This window comes from Drosophila gunungcola, unplaced genomic scaffold, assembly GCF_025200985.1.
Source record: "Drosophila gunungcola strain Sukarami unplaced genomic scaffold, Dgunungcola_SK_2 000001F, whole genome shotgun sequence".
Classification (NCBI taxonomy): Eukaryota; Metazoa; Arthropoda; class Insecta; order Diptera; family Drosophilidae; genus Drosophila; species Drosophila gunungcola.
This window is the reverse complement of record NW_026453197.1, coordinates 2,913,734-2,935,001: the sequence shown is the minus strand read 5'-3', so window position 1 is coordinate 2,935,001 and position 21,268 is coordinate 2,913,734. Positions and strand designations below refer to the sequence as shown.

The 21,268-nt window shown below is 41.0% G+C and overlaps 4 protein-coding genes across 5 annotated transcripts; 3 read left to right on the top strand and 1 right to left on the bottom strand.

Annotated features, from left to right (window-relative positions):
* The first annotated feature begins 6,168 nt into the window (after window positions 1-6,168).
* LOC128261871 (ATP-binding cassette sub-family G member 4) lies at window positions 6,169-14,192 on the top strand. The gene is made up of 10 exons (XM_052995789.1): window positions 6,169-6,308; window positions 10,091-10,454; window positions 11,908-12,078; window positions 12,138-12,274; window positions 12,343-12,488; window positions 12,550-12,788; window positions 12,852-13,262; window positions 13,325-13,425; window positions 13,486-13,847; window positions 13,906-14,192. The coding sequence occupies exons 2-10, from the start codon at window positions 10,118-10,120 to the stop codon at window positions 14,045-14,047; spliced, it is 2,046 nt and encodes a 681-aa protein (XP_052851749.1). The 5' UTR covers window positions 6,169-6,308; window positions 10,091-10,117; the 3' UTR covers window positions 14,048-14,192.
* Window positions 14,108-16,111, bottom strand: LOC128261874 (uncharacterized). Its single transcript, XM_052995792.1, has 2 exons — window positions 14,372-16,111; window positions 14,108-14,311 (listed from the first exon to the last, which is right to left on the bottom strand). Exons 1-2 carry the CDS (start codon window positions 15,977-15,979, stop codon window positions 14,204-14,206), a joined length of 1,716 nt encoding a protein of 571 aa, XP_052851752.1. The 5' UTR covers window positions 15,980-16,111; the 3' UTR covers window positions 14,108-14,203.
* Window positions 16,112-16,307: 196 nt separating this feature from the next.
* On the top strand, window positions 16,308-16,948 carry LOC128261905 (bis(5'-nucleosyl)-tetraphosphatase [asymmetrical]). Its single transcript, XM_052995842.1, has 2 exons — window positions 16,308-16,540; window positions 16,600-16,948. The coding sequence occupies exons 1-2, from the start codon at window positions 16,371-16,373 to the stop codon at window positions 16,850-16,852; spliced, it is 423 nt and encodes a 140-aa protein (XP_052851802.1). The 5' UTR covers window positions 16,308-16,370; the 3' UTR covers window positions 16,853-16,948.
* A 48-nt stretch (window positions 16,949-16,996) lies between these two features.
* Window positions 16,997-20,968, top strand: LOC128261891 (UPF0430 protein CG31712). 2 transcript variants are annotated; one of them, XM_052995828.1, is made up of 4 exons: window positions 17,001-17,465; window positions 18,228-18,500; window positions 20,166-20,249; window positions 20,318-20,968. In XM_052995828.1, exons 1-4 carry the CDS (start codon window positions 17,118-17,120, stop codon window positions 20,483-20,485), a joined length of 873 nt encoding a protein of 290 aa, XP_052851788.1. In that variant the 5' UTR covers window positions 17,001-17,117; the 3' UTR covers window positions 20,486-20,968. The 2 variants fall into 2 exon arrangements, 1 of the variants encoding a protein (XP_052851788.1); XR_008268299.1 differs by having other exon boundaries at window positions 16,997-17,465; window positions 18,228-20,249; window positions 20,318-20,382.
* The last annotated feature ends 300 nt before the right edge of the window (window positions 20,969-21,268 follow it).

Genomic DNA, 21,268 nt, shown 5'->3' with positions numbered 1-21,268 from the left:
ACACACCCTCAACCCAGATTTTAATGTATGGCAAGACAAAAGGCGGATGTGACTGCGGATGGGTTGGCCCCACCGTATTGGATCAGCTTGTTATGTAATGTCACCAGTATACATATTTAGGAATCGTTGCTTGGCCAATGGTCGGCGATGTCTGAACGCCCAGTGTGTCAATGTACATATGTGCGGAGGGATATATAAAACGACTTCGTCGCTATTTCATGAATGTTTCTAGTATTTAGGTAATAATTTGAAACATATTTCTGTTTTAAATGTAATATGTTAAAACATAATTTATTCAAATAACTTTGTTACATTTTCAATATTGAAATAAAAATGTTCAAAGAGTTTTCAATCTTTCAATTAGTGATAATAGATTCCTCAGACGAAATGTCTGGACTATATCTCCGTTTCGGAGGCCAATCCCACGTTGACTGGCATTTAGTTCTGCGAGTTTGGAAGTCTTAATGGGAGTCGCGCCCTTTTAACGACCGCAGATCATCCCCGCAACCATTAATCGCCCTTTGAGGTCCTGTGTGGCAAAAAGGGCATAACGTGGTTGGAAAAGGGCAACATGTGGGGCGCGAAAAGTGGCACGTCGATTGGAAGGGAAGTGGGTGCGGAAGGTTTACTTCCATGTTCATGGATTTTTAGGGATTGGCTCTGGAATAGGTGTGTCATAGAGCAACGGACCGTGGATACATAACGATGAATTATAAAGCACTTGGCATCGCGAGGTACTATCCTTTGGGATTTTCTTGATTAAGGCTTACACTCTTACATTTAATTTTGAAGAACACATTTTATATCTTATCACATATAATAATGTTTTAAAGAGTTTTTGAGACTTCAAACCAATCTTAATTTATATTGTGTTAATACAGTAATAGTATAATAAACTAGTATTTGTTTTATAACTGTTGAGATTCGGTTTTTGTATACCTTTGGTAAGGGTATTACTATTTATTTTAGAAGTAAAACTTAACATAGTGAAGGAGACTTATATCTTCACGATCACTGTCTGTCGGTTTCCACGCAAATTAGTATTTCATATATCTGGATAACACATTATAGTAATTTGTCTTTTGAAGGCAGTTAACTTATAAAACAAAACACCAAATATGTATTCACTGTGGGGGGGATAAATTTATTGAATCAATGTGTATAACATTTTGGATATATCGATCTTTAAAAGACAACGAAAGTTTTAAAATTAATCTGGTCAATCTTTAAAAGACAATATAAGTTAAATATAAAACTAATCTGGTAAAAAATTTCCTTAAGTCCCTTAAGATCAAGTGTTCTTAATGAAATTTGATTTAATATGTAACTCAAGATGTTATAATTGGCTCTATTTGTACATCCGCTTAATCTGGGTCAAATTATTCTTGGCTTATTAAATAAGTTAACCAAAGTGTCATATTATTTTTTTATTTACCAGAACTCAACTAAAGAAATATATATATTTTTATTTGAAATTTTTAAAACAACATGTACATATATATTTTGACTAATCCTTTTCTTATTCACCTGATGCTGACTGTCTAACAATATATTTTTAGCTGCTGCCCGGGAGATGGGATTCTAAAACTGGGTTACATGAGGAGGCTTCGGTTACGCTTTTTCACGCCCCACTGCCTGTGGGACTCAAATTTAATTAGGAAATGCATTTGGCGAGTCATTAACCCATTTAGAGGTGCGTATACAGAGTAAATGGCAGGATATGTGACAGGATCCCAAAGCTGTTCTATGTGCCAGGCAAAGTCCAAGCCCACTTTCTGACCGAGCACACGTCATGGCGACCCTGTGGCACTGGCACTGCCACTGCCACTGGCATCTCCATCTCCACTTCCATTTGGCCTCTATGTAATCACTCCGGGTGATACTAGGTGGGGTCGCTATAAAGGCGCGTTCGCCGATGGTGTCAGCTGTCGCTCCGCTTCCACTGCGCCAGGGCTATTTGTATTAGTAAGGTGCGTCCCACAACAACTGCGACTAAATAATGGTGGCGTTTAGAAAGCATGCGCCGCTGTTGCAAGTGGTGCTAGTGTGCTAGTGCTGGTGACCCACACCCACCCACATATTCAGTCGCTCCAGCCAACTAGCCAGCTAGCCAGCTAGCCAACCCCAACCGAGGCACACTCAGCCAACCAGGCAGCCGGCATTGTCAGCGCTTCCTTTTGTTCCGAGCCTCCAGCTCTAATGCGCTGTACATAGTTAGATGGGTCGCCCGGGTCCGGGTTGATCAGAAGTGGCTACTTACGAACTGGCGCCGACTTCTGGCCATCAGTTCGACTCCGAGCGCGGCCAGGAAAAGTTGCGGTCGCGGTTAAAGTGCCACGGCACTCATAGTGATAGTGACTAAAAGTGTGATTCATCTGTACTTGCTCCTTTGGCGGCATATTTCATTCGCGCCTGTATCTTGCTGAACCGTTTACCACATTGGCCTTCGATCCGGTTGAGCAAAATTTCAGGTGTGTGAGAAATTTGTTAAGCATTCATCCACAAAAGTGTTCCGGAAAAAATATGGTTTTAGTAGATCTTTTCCTGGTGAGTATGACCAAAATTTGTCATGAAATTTGAAGACTGAAAGAATCTCATTGTTTATCGTCGAAATTCGAAAGCATTTTAATATTAAAACTTTTGAGAATTGATTGGCTTTTAAATTTGCAGATATAATAAGTCTAATTTTAACAGTGATTTTTCTAAGTTACATTAGATTTCAATTGACTGTATAAAAATGTTGTGTATAATCTTTAAACAGTCCATCGCTGAATTTAGCTTAAATATTTGAAAGTGGGAAATATTCTTAAATTATATGTTGATAAAACGTTACTATCAAATGAAATCCACTTAAAATGTGAACAACATTAGTAAAACTGAGGTTAAAGCATATAATTTTTAGTCATAACAAATAATCAACAAAACTGTGGAAATAAAACTCTTCCAATGAGCCTGAGATTTTGTCAAAGATCATGTTTAATCGCTATAAAGCGCGCATGTTACCCACGGTTATCATTTTTGTGGGTTTTCGGGCGCTACGAAGATTTATTGCACCCGATCTGGACAGTTCGCCCACGACAAAAGCTTTAAAGAAGCCCCGACAATTTGGACTTTGGTTATTTTATACAAGTCATAACAACGACAGCGCATGATAAGTAAAATCAAAGAAAAAACCTCCTCGGATTAGTGGTATGTGGGTGCAATGATAGCAGCAAGTATTTGAATTGGGACCACCTCGATTAGCTAAAACCAGGAAATTAAGCGATTGCCTTGATTTAGTCCCAGAAGTGATGAGATCCCATGGGCCATATTTACAATTTCCTATAGCTCTTATATGGCGCGAACGATCATAAATTGTAATCTTATCGTTAGCTTGGTGTTCGCCGGCGTGCAGATTGTGGATGTAGTCAATATTTAAACTTATCAAACACTTATGTAAATTGTTATTTATAGTATGGGGGCGAACTTCTTCAGTCATCGAGTTTTTGCCTTTTCATTAATACCCTGAACCAGCTTAGACCAAAGTTCAAGCCCAACCAGCGATCATTGTTGGCACTTGATAAAGCCGTGACGTTTTCAAGTTTTTATACTTTGCTCTGTTCTCCATTATTAGCTTGGAAGCATTCAGTACTTACTATATCAATCGGCTTTTGTTTAGCTTGAGTAGAGAACGGCCAAAGTCCGCCAGAGGATTGAATCATAGAGTCGGTGCGGGGTTCGTTTGATGGAGTAATTAATACGATAATAACTAAATAAGCATTTATCAACGAAGTTCTAAGCTGTGGAAACGACAAGTGGGACAAAGCTAAGAAGAGTGTGGAACACGAAATAGAAAGCTATTATTAAAAATTCATGGTGATCCGGGTTGAATTAGGTCGAGGGTAGTTATAGAGTAAGCTGATACATAAATAACTATTCGAAATTACCTAAAGATTAGCATAAGCTAATATCTAAGAAATGTTTGGTTAAGCTTATACTATTACAGATTCATCTTATTTTACTCTTAATGGACCCAAAAATATCAAATTGACTTGATTTTCTAGAGTTACAAGTCTGCGAGCAATATTTATTTTGATCATCATATGGAATACGAAACAGAAAGTAAAAAAACACTGCTATCATTGAAATTCAAGGTGATCCGGGTTAAATTAGCTCTAGAGTACTAAAGATAGTAAGCTGATATAAATAAATATTACCTAAATTACCTAAAGATAAGCACAAGCGAAATACCTAACAATATTGTTGCTTAATATGTTCTATTGATATTCTATTTTTTTAAGTCTTCAAGAAATATTTAGTTTGACAATTAGCTATTCTACTCTTCTGATTCTCCAACATTGACATATAATAAGTAATGCTTTGTTTTATATAAAAAGGTACATATATATCAAGCAAGTAAATCTATTTTTGTTAAGCAAAAAAAGGTTTTTGCATTAATCATCAAACTAATGATAAAACTAATAAGAGCCCAATTCGTAAGACATTATTGCACCCTAAAATTATTTCTACCTATAAGGTTTTGGTTATGTTTTTCAGGGGTTTCATGGATATTAACAGAACCCTAAAAAACCCATCTTCCTACAAATCCTTTAAGAAAGACGTGAAGTTCCAGTTCCAATAACCTTTTTCTGCCAATGTGAATTAACCACCAGTGTCCGATGAACAGTGAAAAAGGAAGCTAATCGGTGAAGTAACTCTGATTCACGAGCAATCACAAAGAGCCTTAGTAAGTAAAGTCGCTGGTTGGTGGGCACATGGTGAATATATAGGCATTGTAAACTGGTCCGATAATGTTGTGCGGGGCTAGAGCTCGCTATTGTTTCGCCGTACGTTGCCATTAGCACAGAACAGAAAAAACCGAAATTAAGAAAGCGACGGCAGCGCGGGAATGTTTATTACGTATTACGTATACGACTATTATGGTGTGTCGAAGAAATTCGATATGTGGACTTGTGACCCGAGCACGATCCTCCCCCACCCTCCTGCGCCCTCCGTTGTCAACCGGGGCAATGGCAATCGGGCCCAGATCGTACTGCCAAAACTCAATCAGCTGCCACAGGTGAGTATCTGTATCTATGTATCTGTATCTGTGTGCTGCAGGTGCGGCTGTGTGCGTGAGCGGTTCTTATCAGCGAAGGAAAACGACAATATAACAACGTCGAAACACTAATAACCAATGCGAAATATACGCCAGCAGCGAGAGCCGAGCGATCTTCGAGAAAGTGTTGGCCGTTTAGCGATTTCCGAGCAAAGAATTAAGTTTAGATTTTTCTTAACTTAATTCTTAGCGCGTAATTTTTTTTAAATATTTACTTATTTTAATTTAACAAATTTTATTTTTACAACATAGTTATGGAAAATTTGTCTGTTTAGAAATATAAAGATTACTAAATACTGCATTACGAATATCTGTATACTAAGTAATGTTCTAAGGCAAATCATTACTTTAAATCTCTTGATTAAAAATATGTTCAAGAGTTGGTGATTGCTTTGCTTAAAATACAAATAATACAGCTTCATGAAGAAAAGTTTCAATTGCTTAAAAAATCATTATCAGACTTTACTTTTGTAAACTACAAAATTTACGTTCTGCAAATTTAAAAAAAAAATTGTTTTCTAGCTTTAAGTTTTAGTTTTAAGATGGCCACAAAATGTAAAAGTCAAATATGGTTAATTTTAGAACTTTACTTAAATCTGTAATATCAATTCAAATATAAGTGTTTAAAATAAAAACCTGAATTTTAACAATTATTCAACTTATACATATAGAAACAGTTTTTAGACTAGATTCCAATCAAAACTAGAAGAATATATAGAAAATTGTTTAATCAAGAGGTTTGTTACTAATCAATATGTGTCCAATATTGTTGCAATTTTTTAAAGTTAATATCCATGATTTCCTGCCTTTTTAAGTGATTTCCAGCTAAAGGTTAAAAACCTGGCCACCACTGTGCGCCTTGGATAAAGCCTGCGTTCAACACACACCCACACACCCACACCCACTTGGGCGCCGAGATACACACACCAGCTGAGACGGCCGATCGTGTTCTTTGTGGCCAGTGAGTCGTCAGCTGGGCCGACGCAGCGATTCTCCGACTTCTGGGGGAACGGGAACGCGATCGGGAACTGCTACTGCCATATAGCCATATAGCAGCTAGCTGGGATCACTGTTTGTTTACTGACCGCCAGTCGCGCACGTCGCTTCGAAGACGCTGTTACTCGGTTGTGCGGATCGCGAAGTATAATCGCTGGAAAGCAGTTCTCCTTGCAATCCCTGACACAGTGTGATAGTCCTGACTCTTAAAAGGGTAAGGACTTCGTTTGCAACGAGTCTTAAAGAAAGATCAAGTGCCATCTGAAAGAGGATAATAAATAATTAAAAAAAAATATTTGTAATTTTTAATTAATAAATTTCCAAAACAAAACCCTAATGGAAAATGCTATCAAACTTTAGGAGTTGTGAATAATTCTTATATAATAACGAGTACATACTGGATCGAACAATCCTGAGTGACAAAATATGTTCCAACAAAATGTAAAATGTTGAAAACAACATAACACAATAAGTTTTATAAAACATGAATTTTAAATAAATTGGATTTTTCATGAAAATCGAGTGACATTGATAAAAAATCAAAATAAATCAAAATTAAGGAGCATGTTTGATAAATAAATGTTAAGTGTGGGGGCTACATTTGAATTGTGCTTTCAGTCTAAGTTAAAACTAAAAAATGTGCAAAAGCAAATATATTGGAGCTACTCAATGTAGATTTATTGATTATAGGGCATACGCAACCAAACGAAAAGTCGATTTTAATAAAGAAATTTATTGGCCAACACTTATCAGTGAGTTTAGATTTATCAGTCTTTGTTAACCAATGAGCAAACGCATAAAACTCGTTCGAGCCGCATAAAGGCAAGTGTTAAATGACTTAATGATTCATGCTTTGGTATCTGCGGTGAAATAGATACAAGTGATTTGATTCTTTTGGCGTCTTCAGACCTGCGAGAATGGGTCACTTCCTGGTAAAACTGCTTAATTCGCTTTCTGAGTTTTGCATTTGCAGTATGTGAAGTATGTTTAATCGATTAGCTGACAGTTAGTGGTGTCGCATAATGCGGCAATCGCATCAAAAATCAATACGACAATAAAACCAGGGCCCAAAGATGGTAGGCGGGTGCTGTTTCTGAATTATCACATTATCGGAGTATAAACAGAAATCTGTTCCCAGTGATGGGGATAGCGTTGCTCGGGATGGCATTGCTCCCCTTTTCCCCCCTCCGAACTCCGATCGAACAGCTGCTGTTTTCGCTTTCATCTCTCAACTGCACCGCAAAAAATCCGACGGAGAAGGGGATCCGTGAACCGGTTTTTTTCGGTCACCGATGCGAGGTACACCACTGTACAAGGTATACAAAACAATGTTTCAGGGCAGCATCAGCACATATGTACAGACAAATGTACATATGTGTGTTCATACATAAGTGAGATCGCCGGCATTGAGGGCGATCTAAGTCCCCAAAATCGCAGGCAAACACGAAATGTGAGGCCCAGGTCGAACAAAGGAGCCAAAGAAGGCACAGCCAGTCCAGCAAAACGTGACCACAGAGCTCTGGTATCAATCAATATTGAAATACAGCCAACTGATTAAGGCCCATCAACGTCACTCTGGGCCGCTTGGGCCGCTAGGGCCGCTCCCTTCGTAGCCCCCGAAATCCCCCTTGAATCCGGGGCATTGACTTAGGTAATTGTATTTGGCAGCTCTGATAACTGACTCAAGTGCAGGGTTCAAGTGCAGTGCTCATTAGCGAAGCGCCCACCTTTTCCAAAGGCAAAAAAAGGGGAAATGTCCCAGTGCCCAGGCTAGAAATTTGCCCAGATTGAGATAAGACGTAGAGTCTATATACCATATGTATAAATATATAGCAATTCGTCGCAGCTACGACAACAATTTCATATGCTCTAAATTTCCCAAACGGAAAAACAATGTTGTTTTGATTGCATCTGATCGTTTGAAATCGATTTATTAGTACGGTACTATATTTGGTAATTTAATGTCTTAAGAATTAATTGAATTGCCCTAATGTAACACATTACTTTATACTTCATATTTGTTTTAAAAATAATTATTTACAGAAATATTTAAATTCTCATTTCACAAAGTTAAAATTCATTATCGCTTTTATTATCTATAACCAGACATATATGTACATATATATATAGGTATAGCTGCGTTTCCTCAGGGAAAAGTGGTGCTGTTTTGCATGTTTTGCATCTTACACATGGCTATTCCCAAGGAATTCAGTTAGAATTCTAATCGAATTTCCGTAATAAAACCTCTGCACACTTAAATTAAATACTTAAAGAAATATATATTTTGAATTCATAAAATTAAAATTTAATATCGCTTTGACAATCTATAATCAAAACATCTATATAGTTTTAGCTTCGTTACCTCAAAAAAACATGTTGTTTTGATTGCATCTTATCGTCTGAAATCAGGGGGACTAGTACCAGAAGTACATTTGGGATAATATCTACAGACCTAAATTAATAAATAGCTGAAATGTAGATTAAATTAAATCTGGCTTTGATTATCTATAACCAATCTGTCTATATAGTTATATTTTGCTTTTGTTTTGATAGCATCAGGGAATTAGTTCCTTAGGATAATTTCCAAGAAACCCTTTATAAATTCCAAATAAATTAGATTAATTGCTATTCACAGTCTTTAGTTAATAAATTTCAGAAATACAGATTCATTCTACTAAGTTTAATTTACATCCCGCTTTATAATCTATAGCCAACCCATCTATATAGCAACTGCTTCGTCACTAGCAGATTCCATTTGTTGTTAATTCTCCGCATGGGACAATGCTTTTGTTTTGATCAGTTCGGATGGGATGGGATCGGATCGGATCGGCGGATCAATAGCAGATGTGCATACGACAACACTCGCGATTCCACTCAATTGTGGCGTTTTATTGTTTGCCCGCCTCCGCCTCATCGGCTGTACCTTGATCTTTTCGCAAATCTGTGCATTAATTGTACTCGCATTTAATTGTCTCTTGCGGCAGCGCGAAATGTGGAGTAAACTGCGTGCTACATTTCGCTTATGTAAACTCGCATTTAACTGGGACTGTTGCAGATAATTGAAATGTTTCATCAGCCTCCCAATTTGACAGCACTTCGGGTTATGAGCATTAGCTGTGTATTTCCTGCCACCTTTAGGGCGCTAGAAATATACAATCTCAGCCTGCGATCGGGAACAACCAATCTGAGTGATGAGGCTAGATGACAAAGGTTGATCGATCTGTCAGCTTTCGATCAAAGTGCGAATTGAGCTGCAATGAAACCCGTTTTTTATGGGTGAAGCAAAAGCATTTATGATTGGTCAGCAACAGGTTGCACGCAATATTCCCAGATTTACTCACGCACCTTGCCTAATCCACCAAAACAATCAGTATTTGGACAAATATCAAAACAAATATTTAACTCTTGTTGAGCTGAGAAACAGGGTATCCTGAGAGGTTACAAAACTATAAGTATTGAAAGATAATAACATCTAGGTAAAAATAATTAAAATGGAAAAAACCAGCTTTTGCGCTCTTTTAATGGCAATGGCAATTATTACAAAGTGGGTCTATAAAAATGGAATTGACATAAGTAAAACTAAGGCCGTCAGTCAACGGATATACATTAGGTGAAAAAAATTAAAACAATCGGTTGAAGAAATGTTAGCCTTAAAGTTTTGTCTAAGAAATTTTTAATTTTTTTCATTCAATTATACTGGCTTACAAATTTAATTTGATGAAATCCTTCAGAGATTAAACCTTGAGATGGAATCCCTGATTTGTAAATCTTCCATTTTCAAGATAAAGTGATCAAATTATTTTCGGTTTTTAGGCGTTTTTTTTTTTTAAGATTCAATTTATGTTGTCGGAATTTTAATTTAAATAATTTATTCAAACTTTGTCGAGCTCTAGCATTTATATTAAGAAACCTATCCTTATTAATTGTCAATTTAAAATTTGTCAATTTAAATTTGTAAACCATTGTTACTAAACAATTTCTTGTATCTCCTATTAGTTGAAAGGATATCCCTAGAATCCTAGAATGGCGACACCGCGGGAACAGTTCTTGTTCGGCAGCGACAACGGAGTTGCTGGACTCGGTCTGGGCATCGAGATCGGGGAGGTGACCTCCAGTCGCGTCTACAACAGCACCACAGTGCCTGTGAACAGCAGAAATGGTCAGTCCAGTGCCCCGCCCAGTGCCGCGCCCCCGCCCGTTCCTGTTCCCTACAGCAACGGGTCCAAACAGCCCGTACTGGAACCCGTGGAGGAGGAGGTGCACTTCGACACCGATGCCCTCAACAACCTGCCAGCCCGCGAACCCGTGGACATGGAGTTCAGGGAGCTGTCCCTCACCGTGAAATTGGGCTTTAACCGAGGTGAGCCACTAAGAGAAGGCGTCATTTACGATCCGCTGCCACGATCGCATGATCTTAGATATGGCTCGATAAGATTGCAAGCGGAAAAATTAAATATGGGTGCTAATGGGTTTTATGATCAGCGGCTACTCTTTGTGCACCTATCGCCGGGATCGACATTATATAATTTATATCCAACAAATACCGGCAACCTTACAGATAGTGTTCTGAAATATTATTTGAAAAACCAGTTTTATCAATGAGTTTAAACCAGTTCTAAGAGCTTTTCAATTGACTTATATAAACGAGAGTGCTTTGCGAATTATAGCTAATTTAAAAATATGTATGTTTGGGAAGCCGAACAAATGTTCTTCAAGGTCATTATTTTCGGTAATGCTTCACATACCAATCAGCCATAAACACTTGCTTGCTAGTTATTTTACCAACTTGGTTTCCCATTGATTAGATAAGCGACGATCGGAGCGATCACACCTCCTTCCCGATTTTATTAGTATATTCCGGCAGTTAGTCATTCATAAATTCCCTTTCCGTAGAGTCAACACAATGAAGAGCAGTTTTCACTTCTCCATACGAATAGAGTGTTTGAACTAGAGTATTTGTAGTCCGATGTACTTATTTGGACAAGGTTTGCTTGCTAATTTCAAAGTTCAGAAGGAAGCAAACAGCAATTGATATCGAAATGTACTTGCCCCTGGTAACTTGATTAGAACCCATACAAATTTTCGCCCCGTGGAGGTAGTTAAACTAAAATAAAGATAATATGTGTGGTCAACACTTCAGTAGATGGAAATCATTCCATTGTTATCGAAATGTAAATGGGGGCAAAGGTCTTTGAAACTAAACGCACGTTTATCAAAAACTAATCCAATTTGTTTAAAAATAAATTCGACAACCAAACCAAGTAATTTGCCATTTATTAAGATTTGCAGAAATTGACTAAAATGGATTTAAGTGTTATGAAATGGATAAAAGTATAACATTTGCTGATCATAGAAATCCTTTCAATCTCAACTAATCTACATTTTTAACTGTTTTCGATTCTTTCTTTAGTAATAATTAAAAGTTTCCTAATTTCATAATAGTTCCAAACCAACAATATTTACGACCTAAGTTTTAAACTTTTTAAACCATTTTGTTCTTCAATATTCTTTGTTTGGCATCGATTAATGTTTTTAAATTTAAAGGTTATTCACTTGAGGAGAACAATTTTCAGTTAAAACAGGCTTACTTTTTATCGAGTCATTAGCTTACTAGCCGTTAAGTTGAGTTAAGTTATAGCCTGCTATTAATTAAGGGAAATCAGGGTTCACTGCACGTGTACACACACGAAATGGATACTTCTCCATTGGTTCCCTGAACCTTAATACCAACGATCGTATAAAATCCAGCGAAATGTCTGTGAACTGTTAATGGGCGTTTATTAAAGCATCTACGTAATTTCGCAATTTTTCAGGTGAAAAGGAAATCTTGCACAATGTATGTGGAAAGTTTCCTGGCAGCCAGCTAATCGCCATTATGGGACCTTCGGGTGCCGGAAAGTCCACTCTGCTAGATGCCCTATCGGGTTTCAAAACGACGGGCGTGGATGGCTCCATCTTGCTCAATGGTCGACGACGAGATTTGCGTGAGTATATCGAGGCTTCTATAAAATATGTTTATGTAGTAATTGGTTTTGTGCTTAAGCCTCCTTCCGTCGTATGTCCTGCTATATCACGCAGGATGATCGTCTGCAGCCGCTGCTGACGGTGAACGAGAACATGCATATAGCCGCCGATCTTAAGCTGGGTCAGACAGTCAGCTACGAGGAGAAGGAGAGCAGGGTAAGTCCAAGAGATGCCCCCAAATGTTAGTCAGTGTAATAATCCCTAAACAACCTTGTTTTTTGTAGATTGAGGACATCCTGCTGCTCCTGGGCCTGTACGATCACGATCAGACCCTCACAATGCGCCTGTCCGGTGGTCAGAGAAAGAGGCTTTCCATTGCCATGGAGTTGATTAACAATCCCACTGTGATGTTCCTGGACGAGCCCACAACGTAGGAACAAATATATTGAATCCATCCTAGCCAAGATATATATTTTCCTTTTCTTCGCCAGTGGCTTGGACAGTAGCTCCTGCACAAAGGTCCTGGAACTGCTCAAGAAATTGACTAGCCAAGGACGCACCATTATCTGCACCATCCATCAGCCCACGGCCAAGTTGTTCCAGATCTTCGATCAGGTCTATGTCTTGTCGGCTGGCAACTGCGTCTACCAGGGCAGCACCCAGAAACTAGTGCCATTCCTGCAGACGGTCGATCTGCCATGTCCCATGTACCACAATCCAGCGGATTACAGTGAGTCCAGATAGAATAGATTCTATTGTTTAAGGGGTAATAATAAAGTTGTGTACTCTGCAGTTATCGAACTGGCCTGCGGTGAATATGGCTACGACAAGGTGGACACCCTTAAGGGCGCTGCGGAGAATGGAAGCTGCCTGACCTGGTTCGGCAATCCCAGTGCGGTGTTGCGCTCCGAGGCTCTGATGAGGAAGTATCCTATTCCAAAGAAAACCAAAAGCCGCTCCCTGGAGGACACCAGTTACTCGAATCAGTGCTCGGTGCTGTTGCGAAGGGGTTTTATCAAGGCGAAACGTGACACCACCATGACGCACTTGAGGATTGGGGTCAATATCGCAGTGGCCGTTCTGTTCGGAGCCATGTACGATCACACGGGACGCGAGGGATCCCGAGTTCTGGACAACTATAATTTACTGTTTGCCATACTCATGCACCATTCCATGACCACGATGATGTTGACTGTTCTGACTTGTGAGTTAATTGTTTGGTTAATTGGGTAGCAGGAGTAACTTAATCGATTTACCTTTGAACAGTCCCCATGGACATCTCCATACTGATCAAGGAGCACTTTAACCGCTGGTACTCGCTCAAAGCCTACTACACTGCCATTTCACTTGTAGACCTGCCCATATCTGTGAGTATTCCTTCTGAATTTCCGCGATTTCAATGCCAACTTGAGTTTTCCCGCGTACAGATTATAAGTTGCTTCCTCTTCACGGTCATCGTTTACTTGTGGAGCTATCAGCCTATGGAGTGGATCCGCTTCTGGATGTTCTTCTCCATTAGTTTACTGACCGTCTTTGTGGGTCATAGTTTTGGATTGATGATTGGTGCCTGGTTTGATGTGGTCAACGGCACTTTCCTGGCTCCAGTGCTGACCATTCCCATGATGATGTTCGCCGGCTTTGGTGTGACGCTGCGCGATCTGCCCGGCTACTTAAGATGGGGCAGTCACATATCATACTTAAGATATGGGCTAGAGGGCTTCATATCAGCCATCTACGGTCTGGATCGCGGTGTCCTGCAATGCGAAGAAGCACCCTACTGCCATTACAGGTAGTTACTTTTTGGTACTTTTGGTATTCTTAATTTTTAAACCACGTTGTGCCCACAGGTATCCAAAGAAATTCCTAGATGAGATTACCATGCGAGGAGATCAGTTCTGGAACGACGTCTATGCGTTGGTTGCCATGATCCTTATCTTCCGGCTGGTGTCCTATGTCGTGCTCAAGGCTAAGATAAAGTCAATCCGATAGGAGCGTTGGGAGAAACACACCTGTAGCCCATTCCTTGTATTATACATTAATTGTTGAACATTATGTTTAGTGCTATTAATATTTAAAAAATATGTACAAGTACATAAAACACTGTTAAATAAAGCTACGATTTGTAACTAGCCTATATCACACGATTCAGTTGGCCAAGCCTTGGGCAACCTCGGATTCTTCTCGTCTATTTGCCTTTGGTTTTAAGAGTTGATGCAGTTCTTTGGCACTGGTGACCATCTCCGCGGAGTTCAACTAAAAGCAAATTTTGCATTAAACTCAGTTTACATTTTAGAATTACCGGAAAGCGCTTACCACAACTACTTTTCGGCCAAGGGATTCCAGCAGCCTCTTCTTGAGACGCATTAACGATGTGGGATTCTTGCTAAACTTTAGGGTCTGTTCCGCCGTGAGCAGTTCTACGAAATACACACTTTCCTGGTCACCCATTGTCTGAACTCGCAGGCAAGGCAGATTTATTGCAGCAATGGGGCAGACCAAATCCACGCCCTCTACTTCGGCATCTCCACTTAGTTCCTGCGCATACTTCGTCAAGTCTGGGCGATCCCTCAGCAAATAGGCTGGTGCGGGATTGAACTCCTTAAAAGCTTGTTCCGTCTTCAGTTTTGCCATCGTTGGCTGCTCGATGGCTACAGCGGATCGCAGGACATTTATTCGACTATCCACCTTAGGCTGGGCTCTCTGTTTTCTTTGGGCGGCCTTCAGTTCTTCGGCTGCATCAATCAGGTCCTTAGAGTAGTGCCCCAAGGTGCACAAGGAGAGACAGGTGTCTACAAGGTTGTCCGGGAAGTAGTCATATTCCCCATGATCCAATTTTCGAAGGGCAGCTAGCTCGAGTTGTCTGATTTGCTGCGGAGTCAATTCACAATTGAGTTGGGCACTGGCCCACAGGAATGTGGCCAAGTCCTTGGGGCGCAGGTCTCCGGGCTTCAGCAGAGTCATCAGTCGCTCTATAACGATGGCCAAGCACTCCTTCTGGTCCCAGAGTTGCTCGGCAAAGAATGCGAAGATGTGGGCCAAGCCCCGGGGCTCAATAAGGGCTATCCTCGCAGGATCCAGACATATATCCTGCAAATGCTGACACACCCGCTCGTCCTTGACACGCTGCAACCGCAAAGCCTTGACATAGGAGATCAGCAAGGCGTCATTCCCGGCAGTGAGCTGTACACTCAATGTGGCATTAACGAGGGAGGATTCATAGGCACTCCTAGCGTGGCCCGTAACCAAAGTGGAGGTCTTGTAGGCCGCATTGCTGATCACAGCGAGGTCAAGTTCACTTAGGGCGGGCAAATGAGTGGGTAGCTGCTCCTCAAGAAGCTGCTGAAAGTCCTCAGAAGATTTGGCCTGCTTCTTCTGCAGACCCAGATAGAAGCACACCTGAACGAATCGCTCCTTGTTGGCGCGGAAATCCTCCTTTACCAATCGCAGCATGGCTGAATGATAGAAGTCCGTTCGCTTCAACCAGCTGGGCATGAGGAATAGGAAGGAGTAGAGCGTCTCCAGTACCGTGCTGGTCTCCATTTTGTCCAGCTGATTGGCTGCATGGTTATCCAACGCGTTCAGGGCGGCCACAAACATGGGCACCGTCGCATTGGAGCGGTAGCTGGAGGCCTGAATGATCAGGGCGGGCAGTTGGGCCGCGTCCGTCTTCTGCACGGTCCTCTGGAAGTACCGGTCGTCCGTGATGGGGAAGAAGTCGGCGTACCGGACCGTCGTCTTGGGCAGCACGTGCTCCGGATCCCTGTACCGCTCCAGCGCAATGTGCTTGGCAAAGCGGGTCAGCAGGGTGCCGGTCTCTTCGGCGGTACTCCGCATCACATCTTTGGGCGTGAAGGATGCATAGCTCCTGAAGGGGCCGCCGTTGGTGGAGACCCCGGCAAACCGACGAAGCAGGGCGTACATCTTCGATGCACTTTTTTTTGTATTTATGTAATGAATTAACAAAACAACGTGCACATCCAGATCGCAAAGATTAAAACTGCTTTTGTTTTCCAACACTGCCAAGATTGCCTTGTAAGCTGCAGTGTTAATAAATTTACAAAGTAGCTAAAAAAAGCTAATCTAACCATTTGCTAAATATTTTTTTATTAAAAAGCCTTGGCAGCATGCATTATTTACTATGTAATCAAATTAGGAAGTATGACTATAGTTGTTCACAGTTAACAAATAAAATATATATAAACAAATTATATATTGTGTGAAATTCACACGAAAAAGCTAGATTGACAGCACTGTTATCGCACTCTAAGCAGCACTAGGCAAACACCTGTTCCAGTAAGATAATAGCCACAAAATGAAGAAAGCGGCCGGATTCGTTATTTTTCGGCGTATTTGCGGGGAAATACAATACCTATTGCTGAAGGCTTCCTACGGCTCATTCCACTGGAGTTCCCCCAAGGGCCATGTGGACCCAGGCGAGGATGACTTTACCACAGCTCTGCGCGAAACTAAAGAGGAAGCCGGGCAAGTGCTTTACCAAATAAATTCCATGAATGTTTAAATTTATTAAAGCACATCCACAGTTACGACGAGAAGGATCTAATCATATACAAGGATACTCCGCTAACGCTGAATTATGAGGTGCAGGGGAAGCCCAAGATTGTGATCTATTGGCTGGCGGAGCTGCGGAATCCTTGCCAGGAACCTATTCTCTCCGAGGAGCACACCGCCCTCAAGTGGCTGCCCAAGGAGGAGGCCAAGGAGTGCGTGGGCTTCAAGGACAACCAAGTGATGATCGACAAGTTCCACGAAATGATTCAAAACAAGCCGGCGTAGATTGACAACAACATCAAAATCAAAACATTGTTCGTTGTAACCTTGCGCAACACTGAAATTAAAACAAATAAATACCGTAGCAGAAAAAATACCAAAGCAAATACCAGAATTATGTCAGGCCAGCCCTGTCAGCGCTGTGCAACACTGTTTTCAAGGCATCTGAGAAAATTGCTCGCAATTCGTAGTCGCTTCCATTGATTTGTTGTGGCAGCCGATTGAGCACTCTGCAAAGCCCAAAATTGTACAATCCACACACTGCAGCACCATGGGCTCCCGGTCACGCACTCCCAGTCCGTCGGGCAAGCGCCGCCACCACAAGAGCAAGCACAAAAAACGCAGTAAGTCCCACCACGACCACGAGCGTCCCAGTACGCGGACGGATAGAGACAAATCATCGGAGGTGAACAGCCACGGGCGGCACCGCGAGCGGGACCGGGATCGCGACCGGGACAGACATCGCGGCGACCGCCACACGGAGCGCGACTACCGCCACTCGCCCTCGATCCTCAAGTCCCGGAAGCGCTCCTCGTCGTCGAGCAGCGACAGTCAGTACTCCGACAAGGAGTCGCAGCGCAGCAAACAGAAACGCAGCCGCTTCAAGAAGCTGGACGAGGTAAGTTGGACCCCATCATGGACCATCCGGAGCCCTGCATGTATATGTCCAAAGTGAATATCCAAACTAGAATTTGATTGAAGAAGACTACGGATTTTCAGTCACTTTAGATGCAGTCAAATTTTAATAGTCTTTTTAAGGCCATTTTCCATACCCCGAAAGGTTTTAGCTAAAAGATTGTCTAGCACGATGGTTGTCTTCTTAAAGTCATTTCATGAAAAACGTATTCACGTGCCAAAATATGTATACGGTAATTATTAGGAAAATTCTAATTCCCTTTACCTTAATGACAAAGTAATTGCATTCATATTTGGTAATTGCTCTTGAAATCGGGTCATTGTGGAATTCATGATAAGGTGGAGACTTAAGATTCCATAAAAAACCGAAAACTTTAGTGCAGTCAAAAATAAATTTAGAAGATAAAAAAAATTATCTGTTATCAAAATTTTGTTGGAATACATTCTGAGTAAATACTTATAATAAGTAACTTGCCAGCACCATTGCCAATTTTTTGGCTTGTTTATCAATTAAAAATACATGATAATTTTTCAAAACGCAATGTTTTTATGTGAACTTAATGGCAAAGTCAAAAATTCTGGATTCCCAAAGAATTCGAGTTCAAACTTTTTCAATAAATTATTTTGTTGTTTTCAACTCTGTTATGTTTTTAACAAGTGAAAAATAACAGATCAGAATATACATGCAGAGCTCTTGGTCCAATCTCTCCTAAGAAATCAAATAATGGCTATTATATCCTTTCAGCAAAACCAGCTGCAGGTCGAACGCCTGGCCGAGATGGAGCGGCAGCGGCGGGCCAAGGAGGCCGAGCAGAAAACCATCGAGGAGGAGGCCGCCAAGCGCATCGAGATGCTGGTGAAGAAGCGCGTGGAGGAGGAGCTGGAGAAGCGGCGGGACGAGATCGAGCAGGAGGTCAACCGACGCGTGGAGACCGCCAAGGCCGAGATGGAGCGCGAGATGATGCTGGAGCTGGAGCGACGGCGCGAGCAGATACGCGAAGAAGAACGCCGGCGCGAGGTAGGTGCTCGTATTCAGATTCCGCTGGACGACTGCTGCTATCACTGTCAGAAAAACGTACACAATGCCACATCTACCGTAAACTCGAACAAACCCAAAACAGCAGTTCAAACAGTCGTCTTCACTACGTTAGGCGAAATCGATCCGGCGGCGCTCTCAGCCACGGCCCACTGGGTGTTCATTCGTCATCCGTCACCCATCATCCCATGTCCCATCGGCATTCCCCTAACAATAGATTGCTTGCATAACCCCGGGCACTGGGCGCCCCCTAACCGGCTATATCACTAACCAGACACGCCTTTTTCAGAGCCCCCATATGCAGCCTGCCACGCAGTGAGTTGGGATGTGAGCGCCACGGCTGATTTCGCCTCTTTCTTCTTGCCAATAATTTTTGTAATTTTTATTTTTCCTACCAAAAAAGCCATAATGACGACACTGCCAAGTGTCGCATGTGTCACAGTCACAGTTACAGTTTTGAAGCCCATTATTGCAGACCTCTTTGCATACTCTTAGCTTCATCTTCTGTTCGTTCCTACCCCCACATACTGTATCATTTTAATTTTGGTATTGGTTCTTGTAACTCGTTGTTGTTGTTATTGCGCGCAAACTCCGCTTCAGTAGGCCCGTGCAACGAACGTGCTGCTCTTGTCCCGTCTGCAAGTGGGTGTTTTGTGACCCGAACCCGCAAAACACTCGCGTGCACTCCACGTTGAGCCGCGATGCCGGAAATTCCATGGACGCACTTCCTCCACACTCCCAAAATACCAAAAATCCACAAAAAAAAAATAAATCAAATCGAAGTGGTGTCCCCAAGTTAGTTCGGGTAGTTAGGCTGTCTAGTTGTGGGGCGGGCCGACTGATTTAAGTCCCAACTGTACCTGTACGCTGCATGCAAACCAAATCAATGCCAATAAACGACGGGTGAGTTTCCTACGCCAGCGATGTGATAAGCCAGCAGCCGTAAGGATAACAGGCGCGACAACCACATTAACTTGCCTTGCGATCGGCGAATGGACGCCAATGAGACCCAAAGACATACCCCAAATGTTTAGCCCTATAGATCTCTGTCTGTAAGATTTTTAAAACCGGATTCACATTGGATTCTTGACCGTACCGATTGCCAAGTATTTGTGTTTGAGTTTTTTGTTTTTTCGAGCAATTAATGTACGTCTGGAATAGCGACAAACTCCACAAATCATATACCCAAATCGAAAATCTGCAAAAAAAAATCTATAAATTAACACAAATTTAGCCTTTGTACTGGAATAATGACCTATTTAAATAGTAAGTAGCAACAATAAAAAAAAAAAATTCAAATGAAGACCAACCATTTAGCAAATACTAGTACATTTGTTTATGTTGTGTGCTCCTTTATTGTAATAAACTAAAAGAACAACCTACTTTAAACATACTTATTAGACACTACTAAATGTTTTACTTTCTACCAAAATTTTCTTTGTAACTTATTGTTAAACATAAAACTAGATTCTAACTGCCTTTGCAGCTCATCAAGCAAAAAAACTGCAACCACAAACGTGCGTCGAATTCGTCGCACAGTTTGCATCGCTGATGTCAAGAGACTGTTTATATTTATACCCTAGTTCTAAGCTTCCGGCTAACAGGTAGACTTACGTTATTAATCGTCCTTTTGTTTGGGTTTTATAGGAGGATGAAAAGCAAAAACGCGAAGAGCTCGAAGAAATTTTGGCCGAAAACAATCGCAAAATCGAAGAGGCGCAAAGAAAACTGGTGAGTCTAGTTAATTAACTAGGATGCCGTCCACTAATGATTTCTAATTCTAATAATTTCTTTCGTAGGCCGAAGAACGGTTAGCAATAATTGAGGAGCAGCGCCTTATGGACGAGGAGCGGCAACGCATGCGCAAGGAGCAGGAGAAGCGCGTCAAGGAGGAGCAGAAGGTTATTCTAGGCAAAAACAATTCCAGGCCCAAGCTTTCGTTCTCCTTGAAACCGGGAGCATTGTGAGGGGCGTAGGCATCTGTCCGGTGACCGTCGCACCTTTTTCTTGTTAACAGCTTTTGCTTTTTTTTTACCTCAGTGGCTGCTGTGCCTGCGCCAAAGACCATCCACTCGTTTTAATTGTTGTAATTGTGTTCTATATTGTTTTATTATTTAAGGACGAGCAATGGTGTTGGGGGCAGGCATAGCGAAGCCAATAGATTCACCGTTTTCAAAATTGCCAATTACTGAACATATACGGCTCTATATAGTACAATACGCTAGCGATTTATTTAACCTTTTCTACATAAACAATTCATATGTGAGACAAATGATTATGTGTAGTGCATCGTACTGTTGACACAGCTGAATAATTTACAAAAAACCAAAAAAAAAAAAAGATGTCAGTGAAATACATATGTAATCTATTTGCAATTTTTTGATATTTCAAGAAAACATATAACGCAACTGAAATCGATAATAAAAACTTTAGAAATGCCAAAACGTGAATTGTGTATCTATTTTGTAACATAAAACATCAAACTGTGGATCAGACATTTATACTGTGAACTGCAAAACAATTAAAGGTAATAAAATTACTTGAAAAGTGTAGAAAACGTTTACTATACTACATACCTATTGAATCTTCACATTTTTCAGCCAATTTCCTATTACTTGGGATTTCTTTAATATTGGTTGCCAAAGCACAAAGTAGTTTGCCTGAAGAATTAAACACCATTCGCTTAGCATACTTGACAGAATTGCCAAAACATACAAGCAATTTTTAGCTCCTACACCACCCTTCCATTC